Source organism: Panthera pardus, unplaced genomic scaffold, assembly GCF_024362965.1.
Source record: "Panthera pardus isolate Hobbes unplaced genomic scaffold, ASM2436296v1 HiC_scaffold_4, whole genome shotgun sequence".
NCBI classification, from domain to species: domain Eukaryota; kingdom Metazoa; phylum Chordata; class Mammalia; order Carnivora; family Felidae; genus Panthera; species Panthera pardus.
In genome coordinates, this window is record NW_026526969.1 from 3,421,051 (window position 1) to 3,442,904 (window position 21,854).

General features: G+C 41.6%; 1 protein-coding gene across 5 annotated transcripts in view; it reads right to left on the reverse strand.

The window, feature by feature from the left end:
• The window catches only part of AUTS2 (activator of transcription and developmental regulator AUTS2), a 1,113,825-nt gene that overhangs the window by 819,986 nt on the left and 271,985 nt on the right, over positions 1 to 21,854 (reverse strand). For all 5 annotated transcript variants that reach the window (XM_053894094.1, XM_053894096.1, XM_053894093.1 and 2 more), the window contains exon 2: positions 18,337 to 18,549. In XM_053894094.1, coding sequence (XP_053750069.1) covers positions 18,337 to 18,549 — 213 coding nt within the window. The remainder of the gene's footprint in view (positions 1 to 18,336; positions 18,550 to 21,854) is intronic.

The window sequence follows — 21,854 nt, forward strand, 5'->3', positions numbered from 1 at the left end:
AATAAAGCAAGCTACAGGAAAAAAGTGTTATTTAATCATAAGGAAGAAAAAATGCATTTGCATTACAGTATTGTAATTACCAAAAAAAAAAAAAAAAAAAAAGTAAGTGGACCCATGCAGTTCAAATCTGTATTGTTCGAGGGTCAACTGTAGTTTGTATTTAAACACAATGCTGACCTAGCCAGAGATCCAAGCCATTCACAGACTAAGTGCATGTGGTCAAAAAGCCAAAGATGATGCAGTTTGATGTGTATGAATTCTACAAATGCATGGTAGCCAGCAGAATGCCACTAAAACGTCCTTGGGGTCAGTCAACATTTACTAATCTCCCAACATTATCAGTAAGATCCAGAATGGTTTTCTTACATGCCCTGAATTATTCCTTCTACTTCCAACCACAATGCATTTTTGTTTCATTTTTACTTTTCCATTTGCCTTAGTTTTAACAGTCAAGTTAAAAAAAAAAAATCCAACTCTAATGCTGAAACCAGAAGACATACATTTCTTTAGACAACCACAATGCATACTGCTTTGGAAATTTTGTCTTTAATCTCAGAAACAAATTTTCAGAATTCACACATTTATCTTAATAAGTCAGTCCAAAAAAGACAAAGTCAAGAAAAACACTTATGCATTTATTTTGATTAGGAAAAATTCTCACATATTAACAATAAGAAAACAAACCACACACAACCCTCCACCTCTGATGACAAAGCCAGAGGGAGACCTTAATGGTGGCAGCTCATAAATCCTAGCCCAAGATCACAAATACAGCTGCAAGAAAACTCTCCCAAGAAAAATATATGGCATTAGAAAAGCCACTAGGGAGATTAGTGAGAAACTAAGAGCATATCTATCATTCAACAACTTTTCAAAGAGTATTTTGCACAGTTTATTTACCTTAAACTGTTTCAAAGTAATTAGGTAACCCGAGGATGAAGCCCTGGAAAATAGAGACCTATCTCTTATATTCCTCTTAATGTCTCTATAATAACAACAGGGTTTGGGACATATGTAATTCACATCAAACATTTACTGAAGGAAGAGCACTCATCTAGAAGAGGCGAGGAAACCCAGTACAGTGAGCACTTCACCCCAATGACTGTTGAGAAGTCCCAGTGAGGTGACACTAGATACAGGGGAGGATTTTCCAAAACCAGAGGAATCAATACATTTGCTCCAAAATTTACTTGCTGCAAAATTAGAAAAGTAAAACCTGACATGTCCATGATCATGAGTCAGTTGTTGGGAAAAAAAAAATTTAGAAATAATTTCATTACATTCCTTCACCACGAATTACTCGGAAGAAACAGATTTCCATGATTTCAACTTGAGAGATCTAAAATTACAATTCTCAGATAGCTGCCAACAGGTATGGCCCCCAAACAAAGAGGTCTTAGCATTTCATACTAATCTCTTCTCAGCAAAAGGCTTTTATCATCTGCTAAAAACCATATGCATGAGCCCACTCCATTTAAGGTTTTTCAATCTAATGTACCCACTGGGATCTACAGTAGTCTCATAACCATATGCACATCATAATTTTGCCAAAGTGAGTCATTACTGCCAAGTAGAAATCTGAGGTCTTGTTCTTTGTACTTATTACACATTTAAGTGCAGGTTCACCTAAAATTAGTCATACCAACAAAGTCCAGGTAATTTGTGATTTCTGAAATCGATTTTTTAACATTTTTAAGGGAAAGGGAGTTCTAAGCATTCCAGCACATATAACTTCTTCACACATGTCATAGCTCCCCAATATTAGAAGCATCCCTCCATATGCATTCTGGTTCAACCACAGAAACCGAGGGTCAAACAAAGACAGCCAAAAATTCAGTGAAGGACAGACAATGTGTCAGTACCAAGGCAGAATCTACAACCCAAGACTCCGGATTCTAAGGCTATTTCTCCAATAAAGTATCTCTATAGCCTGAACAATACAACAGCAGACACTGACATCCTTTTCTTCACTGAATATATTCACAATGAAACTACCCCTTTTCTTGTACTTAATTGTAGTGCTTAAAATATTGCTTAAGCGAGTTCAAAGCCATGGCTATAAAACAATATGAAGACAATTCTCTTCTTGGGCTGCCAACATGTGACATCCAGAAGTAATAATTCTACTGCCCCAAATGAAGATCCCCATAATTGTTGAAAGAGGAACCTAAGGAGCAATTCTCAGATCAATAACTGCAATTTGTCCTCAGTTACCTACATGTCAACACAATATTCCAGGTAGTCTAAACTGACAAAGAAAAAGTGCAGAAGAAGCCTGACTACTGTAGTATTCAATACACAGTACTTTCTGCTTGTGTCTCACTCTGCATCACAGCCCTGGTCTTTTACCTGGTTGTCAAGGAAAGAAGATGAGCTAGGTTGTCATGTAAGAGAACAGTCAAGGACCATACCTCAGGAGTATAAGACAAAAGTATTCCTTGGCTCAGCCTTTGTATCAACAGCTGTATTTTTACCTCCGAGAGCAGTCTTTCAGAAGGAATGTGGAAGTAGGCAGGAAAATAGGACGTATTTTAAAAATGACTGTTTCGGGGTACCTGGGTGGCTCAGTCAGTTGAGCACGACTTCAGCTCAGGTGATGATCTCACAGTTCATGAGTTTGAGTCCCTCTTCGGGCTCTGTGCTGACAGCCCAGAGCCTGTAGCCTGCTTCGGATTCTGTGTCTCCCTCTCTCTCTGCCCCTCCCCTGCTCGTTTGTTCTCTCTCTCTCTCTCTCTCTCTCTCTCTCTCAAAATAAACATTAAAAAAAAAAAATCAATGATAAACAAATAAATAAAAATAAATGACTGTTTCATTTTACTAAACCAGTTCACCTATGCTGTAAAAGCATCCTAAGAGCTATTTTAACCTGGAATAATGCAACTCTGGAAAGAAATAATAAAGGAAATGGCCTGCTTTTTTTTTTTTTTTTTTTTTTTTTAAAGGCATTTCCACCAAAGCTGTACAAAAGGAAGCCAGAGCAAGACCAGTTCTTGGGGCTGTTTTCTACATTATCATTGTCCTTGCTTTGTGTCTTGACTCACCAAGACAAAATATGGAATAATTGTGCCAAGGAACTACAACACTGTGTTTACTTCAAATAAACCTTTTAGCACATCTGTGGTCACTTTTTCAGGCATCTTATTTAAAAATAAGCCAATATAAATCACATTTTTAAATCTTCACTAAGTTTATACAAATTGGTAATAAAAATGCCTTTTCATCAATGAAGTTTCATTTCAATATTAACTTATGAGAATGAAAAGTTCAGATAAGGTCTACTGCTCCTTGGTTTGAACCTTCAAAGAATTCACTCACATAGAAACACAGTCAACACTTGTAGAGATGAAAAGCCCCAGAGAACTGAGTACAGGCAGTCCTTGACTTACAACTCCTGTGTCTGACAAACACTTCCATGAACAAAAAACCTTCTGTCGTTCCCAACTGCCACCCCAATATAAGTGCCCAGCAACAATCATCATGGAAAAAAATCTTGTCTTTTGAACACTTCTGGACTATCACTCCACAGTCTACTCTCAGGATCCTTTAAAAACTTTTCTTTTTACTTATCCTGCACTACATTAAATTTTACCTAACTGGAAGTTTTCTCAGTTAAAGGTGTCCTTTTCAAAATATAGGTATTCTCACAGATGGAATCAGCCGTTTCTGACTTCACGTGACTGTGTTTCTCACACGTAACTAAGATCAGACTCACCAAGGCAAAGGACAGTCAGATTTGCAGGGGTGGATGGAGGAAGCCATTTTAAAAAATAGATAAGGCTGATGTGACAGGGGTACACACTAGGGTCAGGGAGCACCAAAAGGAAGCCAGGGGAGTTCCAAAAGGTATAAAACGTGCGTGCGCTTCTACGCCATGTAAAGAAGCTGAAGTTGAGCTTGAAAGGAGAGTCCGTGAAAACTCCTCAAGCAAGCAACATGATTCAATTTGCACGTTGTCAAAATGACATTAGAAGGGATTTGGAGGATGGATCGCAGAACAGCGAGACTGGAGGCTAGGTAGAAAGCTACTGTCATAATATAGTCAAGAGAAGGGAGACCTGACCAATGCAGTGACAGAAACGGTGCAAAGTGGTAAATGCAGAGAAACAGACGAGAAACACATGGGACATGAATCGACAGGATGTGCAGATAGGAGGAGGAAGAGGAGCAGGGCTTCCAGGTTTCCGGCACGAGCAGATTAATGGCTTGGATGTCTAGTGGATGGTGCGCACATCAACTAAGGGAGGAAATGAAAGAGAAACAGCAAATTGAGGGCAGCTACTACAGTAGCTGTCAATGAGACACATGTTGAGTTTGAAATGCTTGCAGATGTTGCAGGTGGGAAAAAAACTGTGATAAGCACCGGGTTTACGAACCTCAAAGCTGAGAAGAAAGGTCTGGGTTGGACATTTAAATGCATTTGTCCATAGCTATAAGGACCAAAACATAAATTCCTCCCATGCAGAGACTTCTGTCATTTTGTTTGTGACACGCACCTAAAATTATGTCTGCCCACAAGAGTGTATTATGGTCAAGAAATACTTAATGACTGGATGCCAAGGGGAAGGGAGGAGCATGAGAGGAGGAGTAAACCTTACAGAACAGTTTTTTGAAAAATTCACTGGGAAACCACCATTTCTAACACTTGCTAAGAAAGTTAGGATTTCCAAACCCCAAAACAGCAATTTACAAATTATCTTTTGCGAGAAAAAATAACTTGCTAGCAAATTGGGAACGGATCTATAATCTATACCTGGGATCATTCACTTTACACTCACCGTCAGTGTTTGCACTATAAGTGTTACGATCGCAGTGTCTATGCAAATATTCCTTTTGAATATTTTAGAATATCTGAAGCTCTACTTGCATTAAAAATGACTGTCTACCTCCAAGTAAACAGGAATGACAGAAAGTGAGAGACATTTGGTTTCTTCTTTGTACAGATTAGCTGCACCTCCAGACGGAAACAGGACTTTCCTATACCATGAGTTCCCAGAGTAAGAGGTAACAACTGGGTTTGTAACCATAGCACATCCATTTCTAAAAACTGTACCTGTTCTGGAAACAATGGGCATCCATTAGGATTTTGATAATCTAGTTCTCTAATAATAGTTATTTAATAATAAATAACTGGGCCAGGTAATTCCCAATAAATTGCAGCCGAGACTGCCAAAGCCTGTATTTGTAAAACTAAGAACCCAAGACAAGACAACTAATAAAACAACACAGCACTACATGTAACAGTTACTGATGCCTTTAGTAAGACAGTCTTATTCTCAGAAGTTTCTTAAAAAAGCAGAGAGGAGGTCAAGAAAAACAGTGTGGTGGAAAAGAAACCATTTCAAAGGGCCTTCCTACACATATCCATTCTCTAAGAGACGCTCAACCGTGTCTCCCTTCAAACTGCACTTTACCCACCCAGATGCCTCCCTCACGCTAAGACTTCTGCACGAGGCCAGGGTGGCTCTGCCAAGCTGTGCACGCATCAGGGGCAGCCACGGTACACACATCCTTTCTGTTATGTCAGAGTCTCTGGTATAACGTTCACACACAAAGGATGCTCAGTAAATGTTTGCTGACCAAGCAAGTATGTGGAGAACGAATTAATTAAGCCACCTTATAAAGGACATAAAATTAAACTGTTTTCTAAAGTCAAGATATTTTAGAGAGAGGGCATGTGGGACAACAATTTATAGTGCAAAGACTGCTATTCATGCTTTGATGCTAAAAATAGTTTGTAAGTTTATGGTTAAAAAAAAGAGAGCCCCACACAAATATTTGCATGTACAAGAGTGCTCAGAAAACTCCACCTCACACCCACCCAGCTTCAGCTGTGTCTCTGCCGCTTGGCAGGCTGCTTTCAGATCATCTGTGAAAGGAGGAAGGCTGTAGTTTCCCAAGGCCAGGTCTTCCTGGCTGCCCCAGCCATGGTGCAGCTATCCTGATGGGCTACAACATTGGGAGGACAGACTGCTGATAGCGCCCATGGGAGAAGAGCAGACAGCATCCACCAGGAGGGCAGTGATATCTTGGAATAAGTTTTTGCCTGGTGTGTATGTGTTGATCAGTATCTCATTTTATATTCATATCCCCCAAGAGGGAAACCAAAGGTCACGTTAAATGGGCTTTTTTTTTCCCCGTAAGCAATTAACATTGGAATACAACAAGAGAATGTGATTGGCAACGTCATCAATCAAAAAAATAGTAACCATGCCAAACTTCATTCAATTATTAAGCACTTTCTTAGGTGCCAGGCAATGTCCAACAGACAGACATAAGGGTGGAGAAAATGGATACAATACTTTCTTTCAGGAGAGCCAGGATTCTAGCAGAAGAGGCACACACGAAAGAAGAATACAGGAAAAAAAAAAGTGTAAATTATGCTAAGCGTTAGAAATAAAAAGGATGGGTGTAAAGGACAGAGGACTAAAGGCAAAACCTGGGGTGAATAGGGTCAGGAAGAGTCCCTCTGAGCAGATGACATTTCAGCTCAGTACCAAAGGGCGAGAAAGAGCTCATGATGCAAAGAGCAGGGGAAAGACCACTTCAGCTGGAGGGAACAGCACGTGTAAGGTAACCACAGTGGCAAAGAACCTGACGTGTCAGACGAAGGAAGGTCCGAGGGCAGGCGCCAGTGAGAGACAGAGGCTAACAGGTGCTGCAGTGAAGAAAGGGAGTTGCAAAACCAAGTGCTGTAGCTCCCAGGAGACTGAATTTTAATTTGAATACGTGGAGAAGCCAGTAAGAGGACTTACATCTGGGAATAATATGATCCAATGCTTATTTTTAAAGGATCACACTGGCTGGGATATAAAGAATACATTGAAAGGGTTCAAGAATGAAAATGGGAAACATGAGTTTTTTCAAGGCAGGGACAGCTGAGGATTTCAAGAGTTTTACCTTTCTACATGCGACACAAGCCTGGACTCCTCGTGGAGTCACAGAGCAATATCCTCAGACAGTTTGGGTTTAGGTGGGGACAACGACATGTACACAGCCACTCTAAGAGTACAAAATGAAAAAAGGTCAAAAGCGAATGAATTATAAATAGAGTGACCACACAAGCCAGTTTTCCAGGAAGTCCTGATTCGTGCTTATGGTTCCTAGGTAATTTTTTTTTTATTATTTTTTATTTTTTTTTATTTTTTAAACTGTTTTCTTTTTTTTTTTCCTTTAACGTTTATTTATTTTCGAGACAGAGACAGAGCATGAACAGGGGAGGGGGCAGAGAGAGAGGGAGACACAGAATCAGAAGCAGGCTCCAGGCTCTGAGCCATCAGCCCAGAGCCCGACGCGGGGCTCGAACTCACGGTCTGTGAGATCGTGACCTGAGCTGAAGTCGGACGCTTAACCGACTGAGCCACCCGGGCACCCCGGTTCCTAGGTAATTATTAATTGTGCCCTCTTTCACGCTCAGAAATGTCCTATATTAGGTGAGAAATTCTGGGGTCACCCTAGTTATAAACAAAGGATTGTGGGAGTTTTGAAAAAAATACATTTAATTCTGAAGGAAAAAATCATTAAAAGCTTCAAGCAATAAGCGTCTCTGAGGCAGTTGCTGAAAGACAAATGTGACAGTTGGAAAAGGCTGTTCCAAACAAGGTGAACAGCATAAGCACAGCGTGGAGAAAGCACGGGGCTCATGCAAATAACAGCAACCGTAGCTGCAGTGTGGTGTTCATGGAGCGCAGCGGGGTAGGACAGAAACAAGAACAGCAAGCCGGGCACACTCAGTTAGGACCTAACATCTCCTCCTACAGTAATGGGCTGATGTTTCATTTAGTTGGCTCTGGATGTCCCCTGAAATACCTTTAATGAGAGAGTACAACGTCAATGAGTGAAACATTGCTGAACCATCTTATCGAACCACCCGATAAGATGATAAGCATAAATGTTGACTGAAAAGGGCCACCACGGTCAAGAGAGCAGGGAACCGGGAGGTGGAAAGGGCACTTGTAACTTTGGGAGCAAACCTAAGTGGTTTCCCACGCAATTCTGTCTGTCTGGGTCGGGAAGCAGGCTCCAGATGCTGTCTGGAAGATGAAAACCAAAGAGCTGAAGGTCTAGCCTGAAGGCAGGCTCAAAGGCAGGAAGGGAAAGAGAAAGATGAGCTGCTAGGTTGGAAAAGGAGGTGGAGAAGAGCAGGGTCAGAATCCTGGGGAAAGGTTATTTCAAGTCCACATCCTTCCCTTAAAACAGTGCGGTCTGTCAGTGCGTCTCCTCACTCAACCTGCGGAACCCAGGGAGCAAGGGACAGATACCCCCATGCGGTTGGCACACATGACTGACTGCACCCCTCCATGCCTCTGTCCGTCCTCCCCCCTGCTCTGTTCACGTGACAAATACAGATTTAGAGTTTTCATATGCGGACGTGAGAAGCAGGTGACGATAAATTTTGCAAGCGGGCTGCTTAACTCTTTATTATACCACCTTTCCATTAGAAAATAGACTTGTCTGCTTTAAAAAGCTTGACAGCGATCATCTCTATGTTGCACAGGGGAACTCTAGGACGAACTCTGCGTGTTTAACGGAAAGCGTACCAGGGCTGCTTCGTTTTCAAAAAGCACCATTCAACCTTCCAGCAATGCGTGCTGGCCCGTTACCCCGCTTTATATTCCACCTGAGCGTCAGGGGCTCTTCTCATCACTTTCATTACTTCTCAGGGAAGCCAAAGGATAGTACTTCTATTTAAAATCCAAAGCTGTTACTAGGGGTCTTACTCGTACAGGGTGGCAGTTTCGTTAGCAACTACTCAGTAGATCATTCGGCACTCAGCTCCAGGGGAACAGCCTGTCTGGCCTCAGAGCACAATCAGTGCATTAAAAACAAATACTACCTACTGTTGACACACCTCGGGCAGCTGTTAAATCCTAAGTGTAGGTTCTGCTACTTAAACAAAAATTCTTCGGAGGACCTTCATTCTGTTTGGTTTCAGGAAGGAAAATATTTCCCTTTGAATTTGTTGAGCCCAAACCAGAAATTCAAGTATAACATTTTATTATACTGAAGCTTTCTTGGTAATGGAGAAAACAGTTAATGGTCTTCAGCCCCCACCAACGCATAGCCAGAATTATCAGATCTCACTCACACTTGCCCCCTAACACCACCAGTTTTTTAAATATGGAGTACTCACACAACTTACAGACCAACGTAGTGCTGAAAACAGAGAAATATGCAGAATGAAAAATGTCCCGTTACCATATGTATAAAAAGCTGCGTTATTTGAGGGAGCTGGTAGATTTACAGAGAAAGGAATATAACATAATTGTTCTACCAAAGGGATATTCCAGTACACTCCTACTAAAAAGCAGTCATTTTGAAAACATAATTTTTTGTAATATAATGTCTATAGCATTTAGAAGAAATATTTCTTTTTGCCAGTTTGGGAAAAAAAAAACACCTTAATTGGCAAATACACAGAACATGAATAGATCCTAGTATTGATAAATTATTTTCACACAAGAAGTGGTTTAAAAATTTAAGATTTGTTACCAGTTTTGCAAACAGCATAGTACTGTTCCTTTTCCCTTTTCTAAAAATAAGCAATAGGACAAGTCAGTTCACTTGCAAGTCTGATTCTCGGCAGCACGTGCACTGGAGTCACCTGAGGAAGCTGGTGCCACATTCTGGCCCCCACCCAAGGGACTCTGGCTCCACACAGGGGTGATGCCTGGGAGTGTGTCTGCTAACAAGACCCCTGGAGCTGTCCCGACATAGGTGGTCCAAAGACCACCCTTCGAGAAACATTATTCTGTATGTTCCCTATCCACACAGCTAATTGCCTCTCAATCTAATTACAGCCAATCTCAGCCACTCAGAACCATCACCAGCAATTAGGACCTGTCCAGGTTTGTATTACATGATTTCAAGACCTATGACACGAGCACTTCCTGAGCAAATGCAGGTGCAGCGGTCACAGAATGACCCGCCCCATCTGTGTCCCTGGAGGCAGACGCGAGGGCAAAGTGGCAGCTTCTGCAGAGCTGTGACCAATGACTGCAGGCTGTGTCTCAGCGGGCCACAAGGCAGGGCTCCTAAAAGATACCAGGTGGGCCCTGACAGACTTGCCCGTGTTTGTGAGCCACTCTGGTGTCCTCTCCATGTGTGTTTATGAGTACTAGGGTAAGGATGTGCACAGAGCCCTACGTGGGTAAAGACCCAGAGCTCTTGCAAGACTTTCTTATATCTGCTTGACATAGAAAATTTATCAATACTTGCATCAATAGGCAATGCTCTAGAATCATTTAGAATACCAAAAATAGGTTCTTTAAAACATCATTAGGACCCAGCAGTAACTCAAGTACATTAAAACAGCTGGGTTCCCATGGTAAGGCAGGTCTAGTGGGACTGAGGGTTAAGCACAGCAAAGGGTGTGCCATCAGGTCCCCACAGCCCGAGCTTCAGGGACTGTCTAAAAGCAAGTATCAGTCCTACTCAAACAGAGCACAGAATTTAGTGCAGTTCTGTCTCAGAAAGTATTCACTGAAATGAAATGTTCAAGGGAAAGCTAAAAAGAATGGTAATATTGTATCTATCTTCACATTTAATTAAAAAGATAGCTAACAATACTTCCAAGAGGGAGGTCATTCCTTGTTCAGCACAAGATTCCTCTGTGCAAAACTATTTTCAGAATGGCCAATACAATAATTTGGCATATCAACACTTACAAAAGCTACCATTTCAGAAATGCTACTGACGCTTTAGCTGACAACTCTGAAGATGAGGTATAAATGACAATCCCACAGCTGGAAGCAGTCATAAGAGAATCAAGAACATCATCCACTGGCAAAGTCCAATCAAATCAACCACCTTCCTCTTCCCTCATTGTGCCGGGAGGCCCCCAAATGCCCTCAACAGAATGGTATCATAGGAAAAGGTTTATAGGAAGGAAAGTTCTATGCGAGACCTTGTATATAATATCTCAAGGTTCAAGAGATCAGATAATCATTTTCTCCTGCACAGAGAAGAGCAGAGGAAAAAGGAAGGATGATGTCCTACAAAAAACTAACGGAGAGAACAAGATGTCAGCAGACTTAAAATAAGAACCTTACGCAGTTATTCACATTTAACAAGAACCACACAAAGGTGAGCCATGGGCAGATGGCTTGGTTTCCAGCCCAGTGAGTGCACATTTGGCTCTCTGGGCAGGATGAGGCAGTCAGCTCTGCCTAGGAGCACACACCGAGTCTTCAAATGCACCTTTGGCTTTTCCTCCTTGGAAAAAGAATTACAAATTGGGCATCAAGACATCCGACAGTTCTCAGGCAACATTTACCACAGAGAGCTGCCTGTGCCTGCCTTAGAGCCCACCCACAATTTCATTTTCAATTAGCAGCTCCTCGAAAGGCAGTAATGAAAGCAGTTGCTAAAGAGCATTCAGATGTCACTGAAAGACTGCAAACCCAAACTGTAAATAGCACATTGTGAGTCGCCTGTCACCACCATCAACTCCCACGGGAATCTCGCAACATGTGGCTATCACAGCCATCTGCTCGGCTCCCCACCACCACCACTGCAAACCACACAGCCACCCACCCACTCCCACCTCCCACTCACTACCTGTCATGTGCAGGCTTGTGTGGAGACGGGAGGGCTGTGAGCGGAGATTAGAATGCAGAACGCATGGAGGCTTGTTTCACATTTTTGCAACTAAGATCTGGCCATGTGCGGATAACATCGTATCATCAGAAGAGGGAAAAACTTAAAATTAAATGAACACAAAATGCAGTCTTAAATAAAGAAAGGAAGTCCTATCAGCCCCCAGCAACTATCAGAAGTGTGGTGTAAAGGGAAAACACACTCCCTCGGTCTCCGATCACCCACACCATAGGAATTTATGGTGGACAGAGCTGAAAACCATTTCTCTGGCTTGAACCTTCTTACTCCTCTAACAATATGTAGGATTTAAAAAAAATTTTTTATTAATGTTTGTTTATTTTTGAGAGAGATTGGGCATGAGTAGGGGAGGGGCAGAGAGAAAGGGAGACGCAGAATCTGAAACAAGGTCCAGGCTCTGAACTGTCAGCACAGAGCCCGGCGCGAGGCCCAAACTCACCGACCGAGCCACCCAGATGCCCCACGACATACAGAATTTAAATGGGCCTTAATAAAGTTCCGTGCATACACACATATAACATATTCTTACTCTGGGATTTAGAGAGTACCACTGTTGTTTCTTTTTTTTCAATGGAGCCATTTCTATAGGTCTCAGGATCACTCAACCATTTTTTAAATTGCATGCAGATCCTTTTCCAGTTTAGCCTGTCTTGTCTCTGTAGGTTTTGTTTTATGAGGTGGTACTCAATGTGCTATGTCCTCTTTTAGTCCATTTTTACCAAATTTTTAATTAAATATTATCTATGTCACTTGGGTTAAGATTTATTCCTGGTCACATCACTCCAAACATCTGTCTCACTGAGGTCAAATGACGCTTATTATCACTCTTACCAACATCCAGGACTGGTGGAATATATCCCAGACAACAAGCTAAGGAGACAGGAGACACAAAACCAGAATTCTAGATCTTAAAAAAAAAAAAAAACAAAAAAACAAAAAAACAAAAAAAAAACCTGTCGCTGTCTCCAAATGCCCAAATTAAAACAACAACAAAAACATTCATGTAACTTGCTACTGTGTTAGTCCCATGTTTTCCAAATACCTCCAATACAATACACACCTAATTCTGAACAGAGACAAGCCTGGATTGTGGGTTCCTCGAGATATCAAAATCTGACATCTTACCCTTATTTCGAGTTAATCAACATTCCAAGAGCAGTTATAAGCCAGTCTTTCTCCTCCCAACCTTTTATTAGCTGTTTTTATTCCTCTTTCTGTAGTTTAAGCAAAGGGGAAAAAAATAATGTGCAACTTAAATTCATCAGCAGGAAAAACAGAGGATTTTATTTACTATCTCAGTTTGTAACCTTCATGTGACAACACAATTTTTGAAAAAAGCAAATGAAATTCCAAGAACACACTGAACATGAAAGTCCCAAGTATGAAATAAAAACGGTTTAACTGCAGCTCAATGTCTTGACACTAGCTCAATGTACCTCCAGTCATTTAACCGCTATAACGAATGTATTTAATGAAAGAGGACCTCACGAGGTTCACAGGTCTTTTCATTACCAAAGTATAATCCCTAATTGCATTAGTGTTTCAAATGTTCTGATTTCCAGAAATTTGTAGGCTCTTGAGTCAAGCTGGATAAATACCTGTGTGATTTCAGGCTGGATTTCTACCCAAAACTAATTAGCCGTCTTCCGAAATAGGACTTGAACTGGATCTGTTTAATCAAAGTTGCACGTTATAAATCCTCCTTTGCAAGTTAATTTCTACTAGTAACAATGTCACAAAGCAGTCGTCACACAACCTGAGTCAGTCACACTGAAATAAAGGATCAGCTTCCGATAGCGAACGCTCTCATCGGGACCGAGCATGGGCAGAGACAGACCGCTCTAGCAGGATGAATGGAAGCACAGGTGATGGCTCGGTCACCTGGGCCCTTCCGTGCCACCAACACAGCCACCTTATTCCACATAAGGCCAACATGCAAAGGCAATACAAAAAGCAGATGCAACCACAACAGCTCTAACTTTAAAGACTCGGCATCGGGATCAGTCCCTCTTCTTCCTAGACATCAGAATACATTTTTGGTTTCTACAGTGTCAGCTATAAATTCTCCACATAGTCTGATTCCACCATACTAGATTTTCAAAGAGAGGACCCAACTTCCACTCCTTACAAGCACCCACATCAACTTGTATAAAGATTTTTAAACCACACAAGCCATTCTCATCAGCAAAGTTAGAGTCTACCTGCTAGGGTCCTGAAATATTCCCAAATCCCTTTACTTCCCTCTCAAATGGTATCCTCCTGTGGCGAGAAGCAATCTCAGTAGGTTGCCTCTTTGTCTCAGAAATCCCATCCTTAGCTGAACGCCTTTTTAGAAACTGAAATTCAGTTAGGAGGGAGACTCTGTGGTTTATTTTGATGATCCATTCTGGTATCTGTTTGTTGTAAGAGTTCATATGGCCTAAAAATTCCTCCTAGTTCATTTAAGCCTATTTCCTCTGGTTCAGTTCCTACTAGAGAGAGAAAAGGCAGGCTAATGGACTAAATGGAAGTTCAGGAACACCGATTCTGAGCCAAATCTGAGAGTTCTCCTAACTCCCATTAACTTTTCCTCATTGCTTCTCTATTTTTAAAACTCCTTTGCTCTCTGTGTTTTCAACTACAAAGTAGTAAAATTTTAAATCCTCTCCTGTGGTCTAGAAGTGAGATATACTGAAAGAAAACTCAACGCCCTGGGAAGAGTTACATTTTCCAAAAATGCTTCTGAGGAAGTCCTAAGTTGGCTAGAGGGTTTGGCCGTGGGTCACTTCATTGTGTCCCTTAGCAGTTTCACTGTGACTTAGTCTGGCAGGTAGAGAATCAGGCTCCTTACACAGACAACCTGGGCAGCTCTGTTCTGGTTTCCCAGTGCCAAGTCTAAGTAAAGAGGGGGACAAAAACTCTACCACACATCTTTACTAGTACTTTTTTAAAAGTACTAGTTAAAAATTAAAAGCTAAAACTGTTTAAATATAATGTCTGAATGTTCCCATCATGAGCAAATAGTTCTGTGCAGGATATATATAAGGCTAGGGGGTCAGAAAGACATGCATTCTTTTGTAAAAGTTAACTTATTCCTCTTTTCCTTTTTAAAACCCCCTTTGGAAATTAAGGAGAATGTTCAAACCTACCATATAAAAAGGTGCTGCCATTTTAAAAGACAGCTGCCAGCGCAGCATCCTCTACGTGAGTATGTATTTATACTTAACAACATAATCCAACAAGTAAGTTCCACTGGGGTGGTTAAGTGCCAGTTAAAAAGCTTTCTTTTCCCAGTATGAGAAAATACCACAAGAATTGAGGTTTCATAATCAGGCAAGAGAAGGAAAAAGCAGCTTGATTTTAGAACTACGCATCTCTCTTATAAAAGTATATAATTGCACTCTCCTGGTAAAAAGATTAGTTGCCTTCAACGGTTTTTCAGAAAAAAAAAAAAAAAATCTTATTATTTCCTCTCCATGAAGGAGTAACATCTTCCCATAATTACAGGAAAGCTGTGCATTAAGGTGCCTGCTCAGGAAGTACCATTTCCTAATAAGATGCAAACCTAATCCACTCTCACCAAGTCAAAAATAAAGACGAAATTCTCACCTCCTACGGCCCTCTTTCCTCTGTAGTTCTTCCGATTATAACTCCCTCAGTAAGAGGCACTAAGCAACAATCCATTAATTTTGAAATTCTCCTCAAGGACATTCTCATCTCAAGGCCCCCTCCCAGTTAAGATGGTCAGATTCAGCTACTTTATCTGGTAGGAGGCAAAGGCAAGGGAAAAAGTAACTGTGATGTGTCCATGCATCTAGCACAACAGGAAAGCAACGTCCAGTACCGTTAGCACAAGCTTTTGAGCATGTGCTGTGGCCCTTAAGCACCTGTGTGTGTCATCTTTTACCCATGATCACACAACAGAGAGCACCTGTCTGGGCAACACACACGTAGCCATGCCTCTGCCTCCCACTTTTCTCTTTTAAATGACTTCACACAATTATCAACTAGAGACTCCGAACTGAAATACACTCAGACCTCCTGCAGTCTTCCTTTATAGACCTTGAAAACATTATGTGTCTCTGTGTTGTTCATCAATTTAAAGAACCATGGAACTCAGAGAGAGGAGCTTGAGAAATCACCTAGGCCAAACCCCTCACCTTCCAGCAACACACAGCGATTTGTTCAAGGTTTCGAAATAGTACATGTGATTCTAGGAAGACTACAGTTGAAAAGTATTAGAGCTTTATTTCAGTTATCAACTTCTGCTTCCCTTCCTACTAGAAACACAACACTCGATTTGGGGAGTATATTTTGGCATCAACACTGAAGATAAGAAAAACACCACTTGTTTTGAAAACTCTTACATTGACCAGAAAGGTACGATTCATTCTTTCCTTCTCCATGATTCATAAGGAGTGAGTCAAAATAATTGCTTTTCAAATATTTTGCCTAAAAGAAGGATAGCTTTGATTTCAAGTGCCATTTTGTACCAGAAGGATGACCATTAGAACCAAAAGCTACCTGAATCTGAGACATACAAGTCCTGGCCTTCTTTGATGATCACACGAGGACGAGGGAGAAAGAAGAATTTTGAGCACAGAGAGTGGAAAAGTCAAATGAAGTCTGGGATTAGAGAGTCAAGGATGAGGAACCAGAGTTTACTGTAGACTCAGGATTAAATTGGTTTCTTGTCTGGAAGGTAGGAAGCCTTCCTCCAACCCTGTTGGGAGGGAGGGCCTGGGGGAGTGGTAGTGGTCACACTGCAGCCTCTCTCCAGCGGGAAGAATGACCTTTCTCACATACCTCATACAGAGAAGCGTGGGTTGGGAGTCACATATACCACAGGAATATCACCTTTTATAGACCCTAGCCCTTCCTCCCTCACTCCACTCTTTCCACAATTATTTTTAAAATAAAAAAAAGAAATCTTTATACAAATGTGGTTGCGTTCAAGCTTTCCAGCTCTTTCTCTGCCCTCTGAACTTGGTAGTTTATGTTTCTTCTTATGCCTTCATACACCATTTCTGTAACCAAAGTCACTCCCTATGACTTAACTACTCACATAGTTCCTAGAAATACTTGTAAGACCCCCTCCAACCTGTGACCTGGAGTTCTCTTTCTCTTCATGCACAATCCTTATCTCAAACAAAGGAGGCAGAATATACAGGGAAAATAGAGCAATACAAAGAAATCTGGGTCTAAACCCTGGCTCATATCTCATTGTGAGAGGCCTGAGATAAGTCACTTTACCTCTTTGAGATCCAGTTTCCCCATCTGGAAAGTAAACATCTTATCACCCACTACCCGGGGTCATTGTGAGAATGACAGATCATACTCCCTTGTTAATGACTGTAACATGGTATGCATCAGATAAATGTTAATAGTCACTATTACAACACCATTCTGGCATTTCATTTCAGGACACATATGTGCCTTCAGAAAACATTCCCTGTGTGTCAGATGTGGGGACGCTTCCCTGAGATCCTTCTGCATCCACACTGACTGACATCCATCACTTGAGATGTTTTCTCGGCAATATACCTCTCTCATTACCCATCAGGCTGAACTGTGACCCCAGCTCTAATTGCAGAGGCTACATCATATTGAGCCTTTTGCTCTTTCCAATCTTTTCACTAAAAATCACCACCAAAAATTCTCTCTTGATGCTTTAGAAGAATGATTTCCAAACTGGCCTGGCCGTTATCAAATAGGAAATTTCTAAGACCACCAAGTTCTGTGCCTTGCCCCCTAGAGATTAGGTCCTAAGGAGGGGCCAGAAGTGTGTGTTTACTAACACTCATAATATGATTCTAATGATCTGTGAAGCTTTGGAACCACTGTTTTATAAGATCCCGGATTTCTCCCTCTGCAAAGAAACATCTGCAAACTGGAAATTACCTGTTTGGCTTCTAATTAGCGGCACCTGCTCTGTGAACCACATTCCCTTCCTCTGCTTCCTTCAAGTGATAGTCAATCCCACCCAGTGGTCCCGCCAAAAACAAACAAAACACACCCAGGACACAGGTAACTCAGCTGGCACTAAAGCCTCTGGATTTGTGCAGAAAAAATTGCTATAAACAGCTTCGTTTCTCATTATTAATCTATCTCATGTGGGGATTTCCACAGGCAGAAAGGCTCCCCAAATGCCAAGAGCTATATTTTCTTGTGGATCACTGAAACCTAATTATTAACAGACCAGTAGGCCCTATCACCAGACTTTCATACAATCAGCAGATCACAAAGACAGTCCTGAATTATGGACTATGAGAACAGCTGAAGAACTGAAAGGCAAATTCGTTTCTTTGCCACTGCTCTCCCACATGCCACAATACTTGAGCTGCTCTGGAAAGCAGAAATCTGATGTAAGGCACTGCCTGCGTGTGGACAAACATTTTTAACACCTCAGAACCTTGAAATCCACAATGTATGTGATCACACCTGCCCGTTCCATTGGTCCCAATTATGAAGATCTCTGCCCTGCCAGCCAGTCTGCCCCACACACCAGTAGCACCAGCATCAAGCTTTGTTGCAGTGAACACATCTGATGACAAGGATACCAACGCTGAAGTTTCAAAAGTAATAAAAACCCTGAGCTTGGCTTGTTTACACAACTCTGAGGGGCAACCCTCCAGCAGCCCAATGAGGACGTCTTCTCCACCTGTCAGGAAGAACCACAGAGGGGCAGGTATCTGAAGCAGGGATCTTCTAGCCACAGAAAAGGACAAACCCACACTTCCTCACCTGTCTGAGTCCCTTCGGCATCTTCTTCCTCTTCCCAAGGTGCTGGCAGAGGTTGCGGTCATTCTCTCGGTCTGAGCTGTAATGATGTGGGTGGCTGAGTCTACTCTTCTTAGAATGAAAGGCCAGGCCGTTAGTAAGTGCTTCTCGTTTCTTCTTGGTCAGAGGGGTCTGGCGTTTCTCCACACGTTCCTGAGGCTTAAGTGCTACATCTTTCTATAGAAAAGAAGAGAAGGAAAGGGAAATGATGGTTACACAGGTGTCTAAGGTCACATCCAAAACACAGGCTAAATGGGGTTATAAGAAGGGAGAGGAGAAAGCAGGAAAGCAGGATATGAGAATACCTAAAACTGAGAAACATGGCTCTCAATTTTTCTGAATCCCTAATGCCACCACAAATAGATCCTTTCTATTCTGGTTGGGCAGAAAAGTCAACAAAGCACAAAGCATCTGTCCATTAAAAGTGATTTCACTGCTTAGTGGTTTTCAGTGTGATTCTCAGCTAGGTCCAGCACACAATGACATTCCCCAAGGAGGCTCAATACACTCACTTTCCAAGTAGGTACGTCAATTATGTTTCAGAAAAGAAGTACTAAGTGCATGCGTGATTTAAAAAAAAAAAAAAAAAAAAAAAAAAAAAAAGACTGACTATACCAGGCCAGGTGGACATGAGCCAGCAAGAAAGAAACTATCAATTCATACGATTAAAATGTTTCCTTAATGCATTATATATTTTTACCACAAGTTCCTCTGAGCATCCTTAATTCCCAGTTCTCTGCAAAATGTAACAACAATATTATCACCAAGATCTACAGCAACTTTTCATTTATTGTTTTGTGTGGTTGGGCGGGGCGGGTAGAAAGGGGAAGGAGAAGGGTAATGGATGTCCTGGAATAGGAAGCAGCATCTGTAGAGCCTAGAGGCGGGCATTTGAGGCTATGAGATCTAGCGAGCTCTGGGCCTGCAGACAGCTCAGAATCTACTGAAAGACTAAAAGACCTGGGTCCACGGCCTGACACTGCCATTATTCCTTAGGACACTTGAAGTACTCCACTGGTAGGACATGAGTCAATGTCCTTTGAACCCTGAGAAATGTTGTACACATTAAGCACTGAAATTAAAAGAGATTTAGCACTCAGTCACTTGTAAATGAGTAGACATGATCCTATTTACACAACAATGCTCCTTCATGGAGCCTCACCTCCTATACAAATAAATTGTTTCCGTGGTCCTAAACAAATGTACATTAAAACAAACAATAACTAAAAGGGAAGTTTCCCTTTACCTTCTCCTTAAAAATACCTCTCTCTCTCTCTCTTCCCCTTCCCTTCTCCCACCTCCCCTACCCCTTCCCCCTCTCTCCTCCTTTACAGTCTTCTGTCCCTGGGGAGTTCTCTATCCTACTGCTTCCCAATATCCAGCACTGCCCATTTGACATACACGCTGTTCCTCAAGCTCTTTCCCCAGATCAGCCAGGGCTGATACTAATAAGTACGGAACCTGGGACCTTTACATCTGCCTCAAAGCCCTACTGTCCACACACACACCCATTTCCTAAAGGACTATTACCAGGGCTGCCCATTCAGGAAGACCTTTCTTATAATGCAAAGTGCTGTTCTCAAGCCATCACACATTCAACAACTATTCTGTGTGCACCCAGTCCATACCAAGTACAAACTTAGCATTGTCCTAGAGGCACTGGGTAAACAATCCTGTGTGGAAAAAATCCCCACCTCATGGAGCTTAAAATTTAGGGACAAATACTAATCAAATCACACAAATATTTCACTGCAAACTGAACTATCTGCTCTAAAGGAAAGAAAAAAGGAGCTAAAATTGGGGGAAATGGTCTCATCCAGCAGAGTGGGTTGGTGCTGAGGAGATGACTACCATTTGACCTAGTTCTGAAAGTCTGAGCAGAGAGAACAGCTTATGCCAAGGCCCTGAGGCAGCTGGCAGCATGACCCCTTAAAAGAATCAGGGCACAGACTAAGTGACCATTCATCTCAGTAACCCCAATGCTTCACATAGAGAGTCAGGCAAATAACAGGTGGTATATATGTTCATGTTTGCTAGATAAATAAGTGAGACAACTGGTTAAACTATCCAAACCTATGAAGCCACAACAGTGAGTTAACAACACCCCAAGCTGGCACTACCACAGAGTGAAGCAAACTAGAAAAGTTCACTGAAACAGGAAACCAAGGAACCTAGCAGGCATCGCTGAAACAAGATCACAGCAAACAGCAAGAAACCCCAGAAGGGGTAAAAGGCCTTATCCCTGGAGCAAGAAGACATCAAAAATACCAATCTCATAAGGCAAATGAGTGGCTTCTGGTCTAACTTCTAGCTGCTGTCAGTGCAGATGATTTACCCTCTGCCATTGAAGAGGCAGCTCTCCGGGCCAACGAGGATGTGGTGGTCAGTGTTTAGGGGACAAGTTGGGATCGAAGTGATCACATGGGCATTGATTCCACAGTCTCAGAACCTAGTACACTATGCCTAACACATGGTAAGTGTTCAATAAATGTCTGCTGTATTTATTCCTTTCTCCAGCGTCCACTACCACAGTCAGCTATGTCAGACATCTGCTCAGCTCAAACTACGCTGCGTTTAACATCACATGCAACCAAAACAGTCAGTTATCATGAAAAGATACTCAGGAATGACGCAATGCTAGCAGAAGCAGCCAGGTGAGTTGCATCGTGGACTGCTTCTAAGCAATGTGCTCAGTGGTACTATTTCTGCTAAGAGTAATGTAGCAACTCCCCACGGGGTTAAAAAAAAAAAAACAAAACACTCCTCTCTTTGTCACACAACCCACCTACTGCCCACATTATATGCATGTAGAGTATCAGATTAATAAACAAATGATACTTAATAATGTATCAACTGCGCTTTTAAAAAAATTATGCCATTCTCTTTGGAGACCAAATCTCCTTTCATACGGAAGGTGCTCCAAAGTATATTGAAAATTATGTGCAATTCCATACAAATGTGAATTAATATTTATGAGAGTATGGTATAATTTTTTCCAAATCCATTTTATTTTCATGTAGCATATTAATCAAGGCATTCTCACCGCACCACAGAATAGCTACACAGAGCAAATGGACCCCATGCCGTGACATTAGCTTGTAAGAGACCTGCCGAAGTCTTAGCAGCAGCAAGTACAATCATCTTAGTTCCAATTAATATCGAGATTTTCAACTCTGGAGGGTGTTGGTGGGGGAAAAGGAGGAGAGAAAGGATCAAAGTGTGTGTAAAGGTGGTGGTTTAAGAGGTAAGAAATCAAGAGTCTTTAAAAGGTTTTTTATTATATAAGCAGTTTATATTTCCAAAGATGAGAAATTACCTTTATTCTCTCAAAGATATAATTTTATTTATAAATTGCTGCATAGACACTTTGGTATAATTCTTGAATAAACCAGGCTGCTGTTTATTCTTTCCCTCTGTAAACATTTACTGGCTACTTACCATGTATAAAGTAAAATAATCGTGTAATGTCTCACTGAATGTCT